The sequence below is a fragment of the Nanorana parkeri genome, unplaced genomic scaffold, assembly GCF_000935625.1.
Source record: "Nanorana parkeri isolate BGI_ZX_2015 unplaced genomic scaffold, ASM93562v1 scaffold1547, whole genome shotgun sequence".
Lineage (NCBI taxonomy): Eukaryota > Metazoa > Chordata > Amphibia > Anura > Dicroglossidae > Nanorana > Nanorana parkeri.
The window spans coordinates 256,301-274,623 of NW_017307815.1; the positions used below are offsets into that span (position 1 = coordinate 256,301).

Sequence of the window (18,323 nt, forward strand, 5' to 3'; positions counted from 1 at the left end):
TAAACGCATGTCAAATCTAAGTGATCCACACATACATTTCAATGAAGTCACAGATATCTAACTATTGGGAAAAAGTGCATTTAAGTTCCGATGCCTGCATCTCTTTGCTACCTACTACATGGCTCTATAAATATGGGCAGACAGCAATCAGTCAATTACAACCACTCCCACACACGTATGCACACACATGCAAAAGCATTGACATACAATCACACACGCAAACATGTACACAGGCACGCACACACACACACACACACACACACACACACACACACACACACACACAGCAGACCATCTTACTTTAGATTCTCCACATTCATTTATTGATCAAAGCATTCTATATATCTGTTGCCACATTAATATTTTAATACTTATGATGGTGTCATTAGAAGGTCCAGCATGCAGAGTAGATGCAAATGCACGGCAGTAACAGCCAATGCAACCTTTTCCTTTAAAAAGGATATTGGCAGTCACATACACCAACATTACAATATAGTTGTCCACCCTTACCTTTCTGCATACATTGATAATTACAGGCCAGTCATTAAACTTGCCTTTAACTACTTCACTCCCAAACACTGAAAGATCACTGATACAGTCACTGCTCCTATACACACACCTCATGGTCCCCATATACCCCAGTATAATTACCTGCAATTTATTTTGGATACAGCTGATATCATCATTCTCCTGGCAGCTCAATCACATTGTAGCTCTTGTCACAGCCATAAAACAACTGATGGCAGGTGTGCAAAGAAAGGTAGCACTCTTGTTTTTTTTTTTTTTTCCGTTTGGCCTTTTCACAGAAAGGTTTCTTCCCTTAAATCCCATACAGTCAGTTCAATGACACGTTAGACTTTACAGCATGCAAAATCTACCTGAGTCCGCAGCCAACAGGCAAGATGAGTGTACGGTGCACATTCCCATACATAACATCTTTCTCTGTTGAACCAGAAACAGTTATCTATTCAGTGTCATCTTTGTGAGATCTATTGATGGTAACTGGTGTGCAAAAAAATATATATAAAAAATAAACAAATAAAAATCTAGCTCTCCGAAATGCCGGGGGGAGGGAGAGTGGGGATATCACTTGCTCCAGCTTAGATTTCATGGCTTATCACTCTGCTTTTTAAGCTGTAGTTTGCTGTAGTTTGAAGTGACAGGCTGAGCAGCAAGCAATGCTCACAGCTTTGTTGAGGGGAGCCGATGCCTTCCTCTACTGCATAGTTCTGCTTAAAACTGTACATGTATTATGAAAGAGCGATGATCACCCGGGATACCCCACACACCCACAAAAAAAAAATTAAGATGCCTGGGCTTCCCAATGCATGCTCACGTCATATACCCAAACGCTCCCCCTCCGCTTTGATCTGCTTCTTCCAGCTTGTTTCCATGATGCTAAGGAAGGGGGGAGAGAATAAAAAAAAAAGATGGATCTAGACACAAACAGAGAGATAGCTTCAGATGAGAAAAATATAGAAAGAGGAAGATAATGAGGTGTAAGTAATCCGGGAAATGAGATTGTTAGATGTGATGGGAAGCTCTCTACTCACAATAGAAGGTAGAGGGAGTAAGTGAAGCCTCGCACACAGACAGGTGAAGACAGAGAGACAGAAGAGGGAGAAACGGTGTGAAGAATCTTGACTATGATCGACTCCCCCAATTATCTGCTGTCAGCAAGGGAGGATGGGGGGGAGAATTGGGGAAGAAAAAGAGAAGGCAACAATCGGGCAAAGCCACAGAAGAGGTTGAAAGAGAATAAATAGGAGGTAGACAATTGAAGCAGTGGTGTGAAGATTGTTGGATTTGTGTCAAATTTCCAATGATCTGTTGCCTACGACTGTAGGAGGAGGAGGAGGAGGAGGATGGAGGGCTAAAGGAAAAAAAAAAGATAGAGAGGGGGGAAACAAAAAAAAAAGAGAGGGCGAATGAGAAAGACCTCAGCAGGCAATGTTGGACAGAGAGGCTGCAGATTCCTTGTTGGCTCCATTGAGCATACTGAGTGGCAGATCTGCATGTTGAAGCAACCCATTGAAAACACAGAGCAGCTCACAGCACACTGCACATTGCACATTCCCAGCACGTCTCTAGCTCATTTTTTTTTCTTTTTTGCCTCAGACTCAGTAGGAGCAGATAGGAAGAGAAAGACAGAGAGAGGGAGAGCCAGCAATCCCTAAACTCAGCCTTTATTCCCCCGGATGTGCTAAAAATTCACCTGCAAACTGGTAAGTAAATCATTCCACCTTGTCTCTATGTACTTTTATGGGAAAAGGTTTGCCTGTGACCTCAGATTAGATTTAAGTTGCAGATATGTATTTGCAAATGAGACTGCTGCTGCTGAGGCTGAGGCTGCTGCAATATAACCCTCAGCCCTTTTTTCCCCTCCTGTCGTTATTTCAAGCGATCTATTTACTGGCATGCCATCCTCATCCAGAACCTTGACTGCTTAGCGTCTATCTAATGTGTCAGGAAAGCTGCATTAGCATTTATTGTATTTCGCTAGAGTGGATGCTCTCATTTTAAGTTTCATTGTAAGCATTGCCATCACTATGCTCTAAGCACACAGGAAATGCAGTATGATGCAGGTGGCTTATATATCTAGAGATGTGAATGTAGTTATTTGCAGCAATGAATGCATAAATGCATATCTGAGGATGTGTGTCATTGCACCGGTTTGATTTTTTTTTGTGGTAGGTATAGGATTTGAGGATGAGATTACTTTATTTTTGATGGGTCATTAGAAACTGTTAGCAGACCCTGTTTTGGCACTTATGCACTTTGTTAATGCATAGGCATTTTTGCCAGTGGAGATACATTCAGTATCTGGTCTGTGCTGTTAAAGCTTCAGAGCTTCAGTCCCAGAGCCAGGGAGGCAGAGCATTTAAATCATGGATCATCCCAGACTAAGCTGCATTTTACTGTCAGTTTCCCCTCAGATTGGAAGATCATATGGGCAAGCAGTGTGGCTAGCTTAATTATCTCTACATTCTTTTATCTATTTATGGGCATTTAAAGTGGCCAATAGCCGCTGCAATTAACTGCACGCTGGAATATGCTAATGCATCACAAGCGACGAGCACACGGATGCTTTACTGGAAATAGCAAGCAAGAATTGGACATAAACTCTGGGATAAAATGCATGCTTTGCAGTAATTCTTATTCTCATATGCTACAACTGTATCTAGTATGTATGTACAAGCCTAGATCATTATCTGTGTTAAGGCACAACGCTGTTACTTGTACTATTATTATAGCTTAGTATGACTCATTGAGCAAGGTAATTTTTTAGACATAAATTATTTCCATTGTGACATAAGCTTACTTATGTACAAGCAAGACACAATTCTAACCATTGCCTATGTGCACAGAGATGGTCTTATTGAGTAGCAATTATGTAATACAGTGCATTGAGCCAAATGGCATTGCATAATTGCAGATTTACACTTTGATAGACTAGATCATGCAAACTAGTAGTGTACACTAATAATGAACAAATTGAGGTCCTCCTGTCATTGTTACTTTGCCCTCAGCCTGTTTATATGCATAGTATAGTTAAATAATGACATCTGTTTTATATTTCTTTGTCTTCCAGCTTTTTTTTTTTTTTAATTAATCAAAAATGGAACCTTCTCCAGCAGAAACTCAACTAAATGGACGTATGTTGTGGATAATTCTTTTAAGCACAATTGCTCTTGCATGGACTACACCAATTCCCTTGATTGAGGATTCTGAAGAAATAGACGAGCCTTGCTTTGATCCTTGTTATTGTGAAGTGAAGGAAAGCCTTTTCCACATTTATTGTGACAATAAAGGATTTACAAACATTAGTCAGATTTCCGAATCCTGGATTCGACCATTTAAACTGTATCTTCAGAGAAATTCTATGAGAAAACTGTACACCAACAGCTTCCTTCACTTGAACAATGCTGTGTCGATTAATCTCGGGAACAATGCATTGCAGGACATTCAAGCTGGAGCTTTTAATGGGTTGAAAGTTCTGAAGAGGCTATACTTGCACGAAAACAAACTTGATATTTTTAGAAATGACACTTTTATGGGACTGGAAAGCTTGGAGTATCTACAAGCAGACTATAATGTAATTAAGAAGATTGAAAGTGGGGCCTTTCGAAATTTAAATAAACTGAGAGTGCTGATTCTCAATGATAACCATATCCCTTTACTTCCAACAAATTTATTTAAGTCTGTGTCTTTAACACACTTAGATTTGCGTGGAAACCGATTAAAGATCCTTTCTTATAGAGGGATGCTGGATCACATAGGGAGAAGCATTATGGAGATACAGTTAGCTGAGAATCCTTGGAACTGTACCTGTGAGATTGTGCAGTTGAAAACCTGGCTTGAACGTATTCCTTATACTGTTCTGGTTGGGGATATTACATGTGAAAGTCCCTTTCACTTTCATGGCAAGGATTTAAGAGATATCAAGCGAAGTAAACTTTGCCCGTTGTTGTCTGAAAGTGAGGTGGAAGCAAGCTTGGGGATTCCCCAGTTACAATCGAGCAAAGAGAATTCATGGCCTACTAAACCTTCCTCTATGTTATCATCTTTTCATGTTACTGCTTCTTCTGTGGAGTACAAGACATCAAATAAGCAACCCACCACCACCAAGCAACCTAGGCCTCCAAAGCCTCCACCGACACCCAGAGGCCTTTACCCAGGTCCAAACCAACCACCAATATCTGGGTACCAGACTAGACCACCTATTCCAATCATCTGCCCAACTGGATGTTCATGCAGTTTGCATATCAATGATCTGGGATTGACTGTAAACTGTAAAGAGAAAGGGTTTCATAATATATCAGAACTGCTGCCTAGACCTCTCAATGCTAAAAAACTTTACTTGAGTGGTAATCTAATACAGAAAATCTACCGGTCTGATTTTTGGAATTTTTCTTCACTGGATTTATTACACCTTGGAAACAACAGAATATCTTATGTTCAGGAAGGAGCTTTTATCAATCTCCCAAATTTAAAAAGCTTGTATTTAAATGGGAATGACATTGAGAGGCTGACACCTGGCATGTTCAGGGGTTTACAGAGTTTGAATTATTTATATTTTGAGTATAACATGATAAGGGAAATCCAGCCTGCTGCTTTCAGCCTGATGCCAAATCTGAAGTTGTTGTTTCTCAATGACAATCTGTTGAGAACACTCCCAACTGATGCTTTTGCAGGCACGTCTCTGGCAAGGCTGAATCTTAGAAACAACCATTTTCTATACCTTCCTGTTGCAGGAGTCCTGGAGCACCTTAATGCAATTGTGCAGATTGATCTTAAACAAAACCAATGGGATTGCACCTGTGACATTGTCCCTCTAAAGCAATGGATAGACACCATCAGCTCTGTAATTGTTGTCGGGGAGGTGTTGTGCACAAGCCCTGAGAACCTGACACACAAGGATCTAAAATCTATCGAAATGGAAATTTTGTGTCCAGAGATGCTACATGCTACTTCACCGTCTTTGCCTGGAAAGATGGTGCCACCAAGCTCCTCAGTGTTTGAGCTTACCACACCAGGGGGTGCCATTCCACTATCTGTCCTCATTCTCAGTCTACTAATCTTGTTTTTCTCAGCTGTTTTTGTGGCTGCAGGCCTCTTTGCTTTTGTGCTGAGAAGGCGCAAGAAGCTGCCTTTCAGAAAGAGACAAGAGGTGGATTTGACGGGCATTCAAATGCAGTGTAGAATCTTTGAGGATAGACCAAACAACTCCCCAGAGAAAGCTCCTGGGCATGTCTATGATTACATTCCTCATCCTGTAACCCAGATGTGCAACAATCCCATCTACAAACCCAGAGAAGAAGAAATGGGAGAGGAATTTTCAGAAACAAAGGAAAATAACACAAATTACAGGACCTTAATAGAAAAAGAAAAAGAGTGGACCATGGCAGTGTCAAACTCCCAGCTAAATACTATAGTTACTGTCAATCAGAGTGGGGAAGTACCAAGTTTTCATGAAAATGGGGTCATCTTTCCTGGAGTAATTGACCGAGAACGGCCAGCACCAACGGTGGGCTTTGTGGACTGCATTTATGGCACAGTACCTAAATTAAAGGAACTGCACGTCCACCCACCTGGCATGCAATACCCAGATTTACAACAGGATGCCAGATTAAAAGAAACCCTACTTTTCTCAGCTGGGAAGGGGTTTTCAGACCAAACTCAAAGTGAATACCTCGAGTTAAGGGCCAAACTCCAAACCAAGCCGGATTACCTCGAAGTCCTGGAAAAAAACACATATAGATTCTAATATAGCATAATTTCATAGCGCCCAAAAAAACAAAACAAACGCATGATTCAAGATAATACCGTTGTGCTCCCCAAATTGTTTTGGAGGAAGGGCCATACTCTAATCGTAATTAATTGAAGTGCCTTCGCAGACTTTTGCCAGCAATGTTATCAATCATTATTTTTTATATAGGAATCTAAGAAACTTGACTGTGCCATGTAAGGTATGGGGGATATTTGTACTGATCCTGATAAAAATAATTCCACGTGTCCTTTTTTGGCAGTAACTTAAACCTAATGCAGTTTGCTGCATGCCTGAAAAAAAAAACTGCAGGGGGGTTAATGCTCGAATGTTCTCACCCAAAACACTAATGCTCATCCATTTTCTTTCTACCAACAACAATTCAACATCCAAACACATGGATTCACTGCAAAGTATCATGATTCAATGAGTTCAATGTATATTTGATTTATTTCCTTTTTTTTGGCAAAGCAGGAAGTATTGTACACAAGACAGCTAGGGATCAACATCTTTGTGAATTCATGAATATGCCAGGATGTTATTTTTTTGCAGCTCCTTACAATTTCTTTAGCAATGCTACTGGGTACGTATCACTAACAGCTTTGTAGGAAGCACTTTTAATGTCTTCTCCCCCCTCCTCTTACTCCTTAGCCTACCCCATACACAAAGATTTTACAAAATGTGCATATATTTATTCTGTAATTTCAGTGAATATTAATTGTAAAGGTAATGTTTAATCAATGTATAGTGATTATGCGTCTGGTATAGCTTTCCTAATAAAATAATTTAAAACAATACATACATATACAGATATATACAGATAAAAAGCTTGAAGATCTGATTTAGCTATGCCCAGCCTTATGTACATCAGCCAAAAAAAACAACTGAGTTACCATGCTGACTAACATTGATCACTATTTCACTGCACACAGTGCTATGGTTAGAGGTAAAAAAAAAAAAAAAAGATGACACACGCTTTGATATAGCTTTGCAATTCTTGGAATCAGTAGTACTTTACAGAGCATTTTGCAGATTCCTCTGTAGTAAAGGAATTAATAATGTAACAATCCTCTGGACAACACTGGATTCAATACTGCAAGAATTGGAAGTAAATTATTACTTAGCAGTAGAGCCATTTAATTTATTTGTCCAGCTTGAAAAATGAGAGGCGCATTGTATCCCCTTTAGTCAATTATCCAGGGATCACTACAGTGCATTCCGACCTATTTGAGGATGAAAAGTTGCCCAGCCTATCTGTATAAAATGCCTAATTGGTTATATATCTTCAAAGCATACACTCTAATAATTGCACATTGTATATCCTAATAGAGAGTCTATTTATAGAAATATATTTGAAAAGGGCACTATCAAACCTTGAGTGAACCCAAAGAAAATCTAATTCAAGACTGGTTGGTTGTTAAAGCTGCTAGCTGGTGGTTTAAATGAGTTTGCATTCATAACATTGAACAGCAGGGGGAGCTTATAGTCTAAATATTGTATGTTAGGCACAGGCACCTGGTTCTTGGCTTTAGAGCTGTGTGTTATTCGTCTGCTGCAGCCGTTCCCGAATGTGTTCTCCTTTGCTTCATTTCCTGACTAATTTAAATCCCTAATGAAATCATTACTGTACATTGAATGTAAACTGTCAGATGTCACTGATGCCTTACATGAACATTGGAATTTTAAAGAGAATGTGAAAAAAAAGCATAGCTTGTCAAGTTTTGGTTTTGCTGCATGATCATCTGTACTATTGATTTATTATTATAAGCTACTATTGTTCTGTTTATCGGTGTTGTTTGTCTATATGCATGTAGATAGTTACATGTATACGTAGATTCATATATATTGTAGCTACCTCTGTGCATATATGCTCTAGAAAGTACATTGCCATTTGTTCTTTTTTCTTTTTTTTTTTTTGCTCACAGCCCTCCTTGTCTGTAGTTTACACAGTTCATCACCCTTTATGGTAAAATATGTCACCTTTAAGGGCATATGGTAATGTGGAATATAGATCAATCACTCATTTGCACACGTTTAAATGATAGCCTCTAGCTGCAATTGATTTTAGCTGCTAAAAAACAGACAAGACCTATCACTATAGGGCAGCACGCTGCTGCTTTCACAAAATTGGAATTCAGAGATGGACTGCCAGTAGTACTCCTGCTGCATTAAACTACATCACCCCTTGACTTCACTCTTGAGCATCATGGGATGGGTAGTTCCGTGACATCTCCCACTGTGTCCATCATCGCTTGGCTTCACTTCTGAGTATTATGGGAGTTTTCCTTAATTGACAGCTGCAGTGCTGAAGGTTGCCCATCTATAGCATGTTGTAACGTGTTCTGTTGAGATGACTTCTGTCCCCATTAAACAATAGATTGATTTAAAATGATCCAGTTGAACTAATTCTATTTGATCCAAAGGCTGGATTTTACATGCTTAACATCATATCTGTTTGTTACGTTCTAAAAGAAATCCAATATCCACTGTATATTGCATATGACTGCGTTCAACACTACTATAAATAGACAGCATGCGCATATTTTGAAAATAAAATCAAAGTGCAAGGCAAAACACTCCTTATAAGAATAGAAGCCCATGAACTCCAGGCATGCATCACATCACCGTATTTCTTTTACAATAACACGTTTGCGTGCAATCCCTAGTGTTGCTGGTGCTGTATACATTTTAAACGGAGTGCTCATAATCCATAGCAAAGTATGATGCAAACATTATGTTTATATATTTTGTTAAAAAAAATACAAAACAAACAAATATAACAAAAAACAAGAAAAACATGAAACAGAGAGAAAATCAAGAAAGTCTTTGCTTCAACAAAAGGAACATTTCCCACCCCTGGATGGTGCGGATATCTATTTATTCAGTGGAAATAAATTTATTCTTTGAGAATGGAAATTTTATATTAAAGGAGATACTTTTTTGGCTTAAATTTTGTTTTATTTTCTTATGTAGGAAGCTCTGCATCTGTGGCTTTGGTGTGTGTGCGTGCACGTGGGGGCGGGGAGGAGATGGGTTATACGATGTATATTGTTTTATTTTTGCAAAGGGTTAACGTACAACATTTCAAAACTGTTCTGTGGCTGCCGAAGCGCGCAGAGGAAAGACCGTCTAGTTTATCTCAACTATGAAGAGTTCACATTTTCTACAGATCGATTTGAATGCACAAGCCTTATCTTTTTAACTGATATGACTAGCACCGGTCATGATAAATGACAATGTTAGTGCTGAGTTATGGCATCTTATTGCACAAGTGCTGACATGTAGATTAATATGTCAAAGCAGATATTTCCCAATACACTTGTTAAAAAGGTACCACCATTGATTTGAATTTTATTATGTTTCCCATGTCTTGTTTAACCGGTTCCCTTCAGAGGTTTGGGTGACCATAATCGCACACACCAGTCATAAATGACCTTTCTTTTGCCAACGGATGCTACCTAATAGACGCCAGGCCACATTAACATTTCAGGGAGCTCAATAACTTGCTGCTTGCAATTTATGTACTATTGTTTTTGCAGTTGTATTTCCTGACAGTCTTCATAAATCTCTGGAATGTGTTCTTCTTGTAATAAGGAGACTCATTTAAGAGCACACCTGACAAATGTTGTAAGGCAGGATAGTAAAATAATCATGGTTGTAAATAAATGTACGAACTTGCCTTGGTCCAGTGTGCCTGTACAGGCTCATGAAACAGGCTAATGAACTTTGTAAATGGTGTACAGGCTAATGAACTTTGTAAATGGTGCCATGAGGAAACTGTAGATACAGCTGTGCACAAAATGCAGCCCTGTGTATGGAACCTATATGTTGTAGATGATGGTGCTGTGTTTGGTGGCTTGTCCTCTGTGACGGTGGATTATACAAAGTATCATTTTGACTGATTTCTAATGTCCTTCTGGTAATGGAGGGTGAAGGTCAGCCACGGATACTTAGACGTATTAGCAGAATTACTGCAGATGGACTTCTTGTGTGGCATGTGACATGTTTCTTCTCCTATGTAGCTGAGGTCCTGCAGTCACCTGTTTTATGTGTGCTTCTCCTATGTACCTGAGTCCTGCAGTCACCTGTTTTATGTGTCCTTCTCCTATGTTCCTGAGGTCCTGCAGTCACCTGTTTTATGTGTCCTTCTCCTATGTTCCTGAGGTCCTGCAGTCACCTGTTTTATGTGTCCTTCTCTTAGAAGAACTCTGGGTCATTTTTGTATTAATCCATGCGGTGGGTTTCCCCCTGCACTTCAAGGGTTAACTGCTTGTTTTGGTCTAGGGCTGTGACAACGGACCCTGCAGCCTGTCTTCTCCTCCGCTGCAGCAATGTAATGTCCCTTGGTTTCCTTTTGTCCTATGCACTGTGGGGGGAATGTATCAAAACCGGAGCAAACAAAAACTGGAGCAGCTGTGCATTGCAACCAATCAGCTTCTCTCTTCAGTTTGTTCAGTTAAGATTTGAAAATGAAACAGAGAAGCTGATTGGTTGCCATGCACAGCTGCTCCAGATTTTATCGGCTCCAGTTTTGATAAATTTCCCTCAATGTATAGAAAATGATGACTGAGGGACCTTAGACCGCTGCAGCAGAGGGGGAGAGATGCTCCAGGGACCGGTCTGAGAGCAAGCCGGTTTTAAGGATCGGGTATAATTATGTTATTTTCAGTCCTAGACCAAAAATAGCAATTAACCCTTACAGGTCAGGGGTAGCCCCACTTCAAGGGTTAATTAAAAACAATTCCTGGAGTACTTTAAATCGCTATAGATGTAGGTTTGCTATCTGACTGACATTGTAAAAAAAAAATGTCACTTCTTGTCCCATTGTCACCAAAGTGGGGTGACAATGGTTACCGTGACAGTCAAAGAGGGGGAATCTCCCCTGTGGGAAAACGTATAGCAATGAAAAGGGCTCATTCACAGGGCCATTCGTGATCACACACCTCCCAGGTCAGCATATTTCTGCAGTGGGAACGGCCTGGTGTTAGCTGTGGATAGGAAGTCTGTAAATGACAAATGACAATGACAGACTGACACTCTCCGCACCTGTTCACATGTAATTGCTCAAGGAGTGATTACATGTGGCTAGGGACAGATGAGTGGTGCTGTACACAGTGAAGGGAATTTATCAAAACTGGAGCAGACAAAAACTGGAGCAGCCACGCATGACAACCAATCAGCCTTACTCTTTCATTTTCAAATCTTAACTGAACAAACTGAAGAGGGAAGCTGATTGGTTACTATGGGCAACTGCTCCAGATTCTGTCTGCTCCAGCTTTGAGAAATTCCACCCAGTTAGTTTGCATCCAGGGCTGTTCATCTGTCCCTACCTGCAGGGATTTGCTCCTTGTGTGAGTACATGCCGAGCACAGCAATGCCTCACAGCGCGTCATTGATTTGTGACAGACTACACGTGAAACTCGAATAATTAGAATATCGTGCAAAAGTAATTGCAGTAAGTGCTGCAAAAGGGGCCCAAACCAAGTACTGAGTACATATGCATGCTTGTACTTTTCAGAGGTCCGATATTGTTCTATGTACAATCCTTGTTTTATTGATTGCATGTAATAATCTACTTTTTTGAGGTTGTGGATTTGGGGTTCTTGGGGTTTTCATGAGCTGTAAGCCATAATCATCACAATGATGACAAATCACGGCTTGAATGATCTTGCTTTGCATGTAATGAGTCTATCTCATATATTAGTTTCACCTTTTAAGTTGCATTAGTGAAATAAATGAACTTTGCACGATATTCTAATTATTCGAGTTTCACCTGTAAGCTGCTGTGCTTTAGCTGAACGTGAACCCCTGGCTTTGCCCACACAATAAAAAGCACTGATCACTGTGTATGACCATGAACAACCGTGTGAGTGAGCCTAAACCTTGACAGTGATTTGGACACATACACACACTATCCAAAATAAATAAAACATTCTTAGACATACTTCAAAATGTATGTCCAGCCAAATACTGTACATTGGGGGAATTTATCAAAACTGGAGCAGACAGATAAGGAACAGTTGTCCATAGTAACCAATCAGCTTCTCTCTTCAGTTAGCTCAGTTATGCTTTGACAATGAAAGCTAGAGACTGATTGGTTGCTATAGGAAACTGCTCCAGATTTTTCCTCAATAACGTCTGATACTTTAAATAAGTCATTTTAGGGAGGTGCCCTTCTCATTTCAGGGAGGAACCCTCTGTGCAACAACAAGGAAGAGAGCACCCCCCTTAAATAATGGCAGATAGAAAAGAAGCTAATGCTTCCCTTGCTATCTGCTGTTTAATTTGTATTCTGACAGCTGCTGCCATCAGAATAAAAAAAAAGCATAGGAATGAATAGCTAGATTGCTATTGGCTATTTCAATTTGCAATAGCCAATAGCAAGCTGGCTATCACACCCACCCTCTGCTGCTGCCAGTCAGTAAGGCCCCGTTCACATATAGCGAATTGTCGCGCGATTTCCGCCGCGATATCGCGCATTTTTGCCGCGCGATATCGCGAGAAGTCGCCGGCCAATGTTATTCAATGGAGCTGTCTTAACTCCATGTCGCGCGTCGCTCGTCGCTCGTCGCGGTCGCAAGTCGCTTCTACCGGACCCTTTTTTCGGCGGATTTTGCGCAATTTTACTTTTTTTCTATGGAGCCCGACGGGGAAGGTCGCGCTACCGTCGCTGGATCGTCGCTGGAATGTCGCCCCGAAAGTCGCGCTATCCCGGCCGTGCGGATCCGCTGCAAAAGGTATGTCGCTATATGTGAACGGGGCCTAAAGGTGGATGGAGAACTTCAGGTCCACCTCTGCTGATTGACAGCAACAGTGGGCAGGTGCAATAGCTAGTCTGCTATTGGCTATGTCAATTTGCAATAGCAATCTAGCTATTCGTTCCTATGTCGTTTTTTGTTTTTTTTCCTGACTGACAGCGGCCCCGATGTCAAGAAAAAAAAAACAGAGAAGAGAAAGGTTTACTTTTGCTAGATAAAACAGAGTAAGCCTTTCAGGGAGAAACTGTTTCTCTCCCGGTTGTCCGGGAGCCACAATCTAATAGCGGTAGACTCCCGGAACATCCAGGAGAGTTAAGATGTTTGCTTTGTGTTTACACCACACAGCATGCATTCATAAAATGCAGGCCTAGCCATATTCCACTGAGGTGTCACTCCTGTATGATTGGAGGAGAGGCTGGTCACATGGCAGGTCACGTGATAAGTGTCTCCTCCAGACTTTTTTTTCTTTTTCATTCATTGGCATGAATGCTGCTCCACTTGCTTCAGACTTCCGAAGCATGCGGAATGTAATGCAGATTTGTAAAGCGCACAGCACTGCGCTATTATTTTATATTAACTGCTTGAAGACCAGGTGTTTAGATCCCCTACCTGGCCAGGCCATTTTTCAGTGTTCAGCGCTGCGGTACTGACATTTATTCCGTCACGCAACGCTGTACTGAAATGAATTTTATACCATTTTTTGGGGACAGATAGAGCTTTCTTTTGGTGGTATTTAATCACCACTGCGGGTTTTATTTTTTACTATATTCAGGAGAAATTACTGAAAATTTTGAGAAAAAAAAGTTTTTTTTTACATTATGCTATAAAACAACTAATATTACCCACTTTTTTGGTAAAATATAAAAGATGGGGTCAAGAATGTGCATTTAAAAAATAATTTTGTTTAAGCAGCGGTACGATTGTAGTAAGGCGAGGCCGCAGCTTTATAAATGCCCTAACTATTATGTACAATAGTAGTTAAAGGTACATTGCCCCTAGGAGTAATTCAATTGCCTACAACTTTTCAGAAAACCAGGAGCAGGAATGGCAGCCATTAATGCTGATTTTTGCCCTCAGTAACAATAGGAGTGGGTGTTGCAGATTGCCTGATAAGGCCGTATTGTTTTCAACCAACAACATTCAGAGAAAGACAGAGGAAACACCACTCCGTCCTGGAGTCCAGCTGCTGCAGAGCAGAAGGAGACACGGATCGGATGCCAGCCATAGAGAGCGTCTTTGCTCTGCTTCAAACCTTTGTAGTAAATAAAAAGCTGCACACCAAAGGATCACTGTTTAAAATAGGAATGGGCAACTCCGATCCCCCAGCTATGCTTTAACTACAAATCCCATCATGCTTCTGCCTCTGGGAGTCATGTCTGTAACTGCCAGAATCTTGCAGTGCTTTATGGAACTTGTATTTCCACAACAGCTGGAGGGTCAAAGTTGCCCACCCCTGGCTTAAAACCAACTTTATTCAGATTCAGGCAGGAACAAAATTCAAGTTGCATAGTCTGCCCAATGCCCTGCCTAGGGCCCACCTTACTTATGATTTGGTGCTGCCTCCAGCCTATAGGGCTTTGGGGGAACGTCTGTTAGCTAACAACAAGTTGTTGTTTAACATGACAAGCATGGCTTATCTTTATACACAGCTATGAATTCCAATGCAATACAAGTATGCTAGCCTGTAAATATAAAGACTGATTAACAATTGTGTTATGGCAAATATGCTTCCAATAGGCATAACTCAAAGAAAAACATCAGTTGAGAGCAAAGCTCACCAAGTTAACTGCATACATTGTAAAATGTATTGCAGATGTTTACCTGCTTCTCTGCTGAAGAACTTTATGTAAACCTTACTATTTCCTTTCTCATAAGCTGGGATCCCAACCTGAAGAAAGCAATTTCAGGGAGGTGCCCTTCTCATTTCAGGCTGCCCCCCCCATCTGCGGGGGGGGAGAGCACCCCCCTGAAATGATGGCAGACAGCACGGGAAGCAATGTCTTGTTTGCTATCTGCTGGGTTTTTTTTGTATTCTGACAGCTGCTTCCGTCAGAATAATAAAAAAAGAGCATAGGAATGCATAGCTAGATTGCTATTGGCTATTTCGATTTGCAATATCCAATAGCAAGCTGGCTTTTGCACCCGCCCTCTGTTGCTGTCAATCACTAGAAGAGGGCCTGATAGAGAACTTCAGGTCCCCTTCTGCTGATTGACAGCAGCAGTGGGCGGGTGCAATAGCTAGTCTGCTATTGGATATTGCAAAGTGAAATAGCCAATAGCAATCTAGATATGCATTCCTATGCTGTTTTTTTTTTCTCTGACTGACGGCGGCCCCAATGCCAGAAAAAAAAAAAAGATTGCAGGGAAAGGTTTACTTTGCTAGATAGCAGAGTAAACCTCTCCAGGAGAAAATGTTTCTCTCCCGGCGGCCGGGAGCCGCTATCTAATAGCGGGAGACTCCCGGAGCGCCCGGTAGAGTTGGGATGCGTGCATAAGTGAGCATCTGGCTTTAATATCACATCCTGAGCAGTCTCAGTGTTGTAATAGGAAAATAACAGAAGTATAAAAATAACACTGCTATTGTAGGACATGGCTGCCACTTGGCTCTACACCGTGTGCAGCAATCTGGAAGCAAGCAAATAACATAAGCATGGAATTTGATGTATAAGTACATTCTGTACACTTTTTGTCTCCGGGTGCCATACTGAGGGAAATCCACTCTTCACACTTTTGGTCAGTTTAGTCAAAACCGATAATATGATTTCTGAATAGATATAATCAGATTGAATCCCTTCCCCCTCCCTCAGTTAAACGTCTCTTGGGGACTCTGGCGGAAACATCTTTGCACACAATTTCCCATCATCATGGCCATAACAAGAGGTCTCACATATCTCTTTCATTTTCCTCATGAATAATAGAGATATTGCTGCAGAACAATAAGGACTCCACTTGCTGCGACATCAAAAGTGAGATGCAGTGGGGGGCAGAGCTCTTCAGTGGATAAATCCCAAAAGCTTAAAGGAGCTAACAAGTGTTTTCACAAACCAGCACATACCTATAATTAGAAAAAAACATCAGTGTTGAGAGATTACTTTTTACTTTTTGTAAATGTATCTATAACTAAAACTTTTTCTTCTAGTTTTGTATAGAGTCGGTAAGCAGTGGCGTAACCAGAGTTCTGGGCGCCCGGGGCAGAATTTTTTTTCCCCCCCCCCCCATTACATAAACAACCACTGGAACTGTACCCTGCACTTCCCCCCACACACACGTTTTTATTTTAATTTTTCAAATTTTAATATTTTATTTTTTTAGAAACTTTTTCATTTTTTTAAATTAATTTTTATTTATTAATTATGTCACTTTCGGCATTTAGCCGAAAGTGCCATTTTCGGCCGGCGCCCCCCCTTCACTTTTCGCCCGGGGCCCGCGCCCCTGCTGCCCCCCCCGGTTGTTACGCCACTGTCGGTAAGGACTTAAGACTCCTGTCAGGTTTTACTGCTGTGAGAGACTCCATTGGAGAGATCCCTTTATTTCCTGGCTGTTGAAAAGGTTCTCACCTGGACAGGAAGTGAGGAGAATTCACTGTAGGCTACATTCACACTTGTAACTTGCATATTTGCCCTCTATATAAAGAGAAAAATCTGTCAGGCTGGAAGCTGTGATTATGCTTCTAGATGTGATAAATGACACACGTTTACATGTGTGTACATGCATTTGTGTTCAGATGCATCTGGTATCAAATCCTAGCATCACATGTATACGTGTTAACACATGTTTTTACACATGTTTACATGCATTTACATGCATTTTGGTGTGTTTAGAAATTCAAATCAATTCCTAGATGCATCTGACTTCTATTTTTTCTAAACAGAACTAAACTGACTGCAGATAAAAGCATCTACATGCAATGTGTAAATAGATCCATTGGAAATCATTAAATGCATATAGATGCATTTAGAAAAGCTTTTTAGACATATATAAATGCATCTAATCACGCATAATGTGTATGTAGCCTAATTTCTACATGGATAGAGGTAACATTCTTTATTTAAGCTAAAACTTCTGTCAGCTTTTTTTTTATTGAGGTCTGTTTCTCTCACTTCCTGTCTAGTAAAAGATTGTCCCCAAAAGAGGAAGTGAGGTGCAATATAAATGTCAGAAAATACCATATTATGGATACTAGATGGAGCTGAGGCGCATAGGAAAATAAATACTTACCGTATATACTCGAGTATAAGCCGAGATTTTCAGCCCATTTTTTTGGGTGAAAAGTGCCCCCCTCGGCTTATACTCGAGTCAGCGCCAGCGCGTCATCTTACTTACCTCGCCGAGCGTCGCGTCACTGCTGCTCATTAATGTAATTTTATTGGTATCTATCTACCAGTAGTTGCCTCATTTCCCACCCTCGGCTTATATTCGGGTCAATACTTTTTCCCAGTTTTTTTTGGTAAAATTAGGTACCTCGGCTTATATTCGGGACGGCTTATACTAGAGTATATACGGGATTTCCTATGAGGCTCAGCTCCATCTAGTGGCCATAATGCAGTATTTTCTGACAACTAAATTCATTCTGCGCAAGAAAACATTTTTTTTGCCCTATTTGCACAGAACATATGTAAATGTTAGTTTTTCAGAACAAACGGTTTTCAAAACCTTTTGTAAATGCACCCCTAAGTATACACGTGAAACTCGAATAATTAGAATATCGTGCAAAAGTAATTGCAGTAAGTGCTGCAAAAGGGGCCCAAACCAAGTACTGAGTACATATGCATGTTTGTACTTTTCAGAGGTCCGATATTGTTCTATGTACAATCCTTGTTTTATTGATTGCATGTAATAATCTACTTTTTTGAGGTTGTGGATTTGGGGTTCTTGGGGTTTTCATGAGCTGTAAGCCATAATCATCACAATGATGACAAATCACGGCTTGAATTATCTTGCTTTGCATGTAATGAGTCTATCTCATATATTAGTTTCACCTTTTAAGTTGCATTAGTGAAATAAATGAACTTTGCACGATATTCTAATTATTCGAGTTTCACCTGTACATTTGCTCTACATTGCAAAGGCCAAGTTGTTTGTACAGTTTCCCCATGGCAACAAGTCTGATATGAAATGTAACTTTGTGCACACATGGTTCTTGGTTAGCCTGCACAGGTATGAGTGAGTGAGACATACAACATGCTATTTATATATGTAATTATTTCACTGTCCTGACTTGCAAGTAAAGTTCATGTTGGTCTTTAATATATATATATATATATATATATATATACATACATACATATATATACACA

At 40.5% G+C, this 18,323-nt stretch overlaps 1 protein-coding gene and 1 long non-coding RNA gene across 4 annotated transcripts in view; one reads left to right on the top strand and one right to left on the bottom strand.

The window, feature by feature from the left end:
• Positions 1 to 14,481, bottom strand: part of LOC108798739 — a 23,336-nt gene extending 8,855 nt beyond the window's left edge. The window contains exons 1-2 of the long non-coding RNA XR_001941971.1: positions 14,368 to 14,481; positions 6,089 to 6,092 (exon numbers count right to left, since the gene is read on the bottom strand). This is a non-coding gene — a long non-coding RNA (uncharacterized LOC108798739). The remainder of the gene's footprint in view (positions 1 to 6,088; positions 6,093 to 14,367) is intronic.
• SLITRK3 (SLIT and NTRK like family member 3) lies at positions 1,387 to 6,298 on the top strand. 3 transcript variants are annotated; one of them, XM_018570521.1, is made up of 3 exons: positions 1,387 to 1,596; positions 2,119 to 2,225; positions 3,593 to 6,298. In XM_018570521.1, exon 3 carries the CDS (start codon positions 3,620 to 3,622, stop codon positions 6,266 to 6,268), a length of 2,649 nt encoding a protein of 882 aa, XP_018426023.1. In that variant the 5' UTR covers positions 1,387 to 1,596; positions 2,119 to 2,225; positions 3,593 to 3,619; the 3' UTR covers positions 6,269 to 6,298. The 3 variants fall into 3 exon arrangements, with proteins under 3 accessions (XP_018426023.1, XP_018426024.1, XP_018426025.1); XM_018570522.1 differs by having other exon boundaries at positions 1,387 to 1,499; XM_018570523.1 differs by lacking the exons at positions 1,387 to 1,596; positions 2,119 to 2,225 and adding an exon at positions 3,109 to 3,149.
• Positions 14,482 to 18,323: the final 3,842 nt, after the last annotated feature.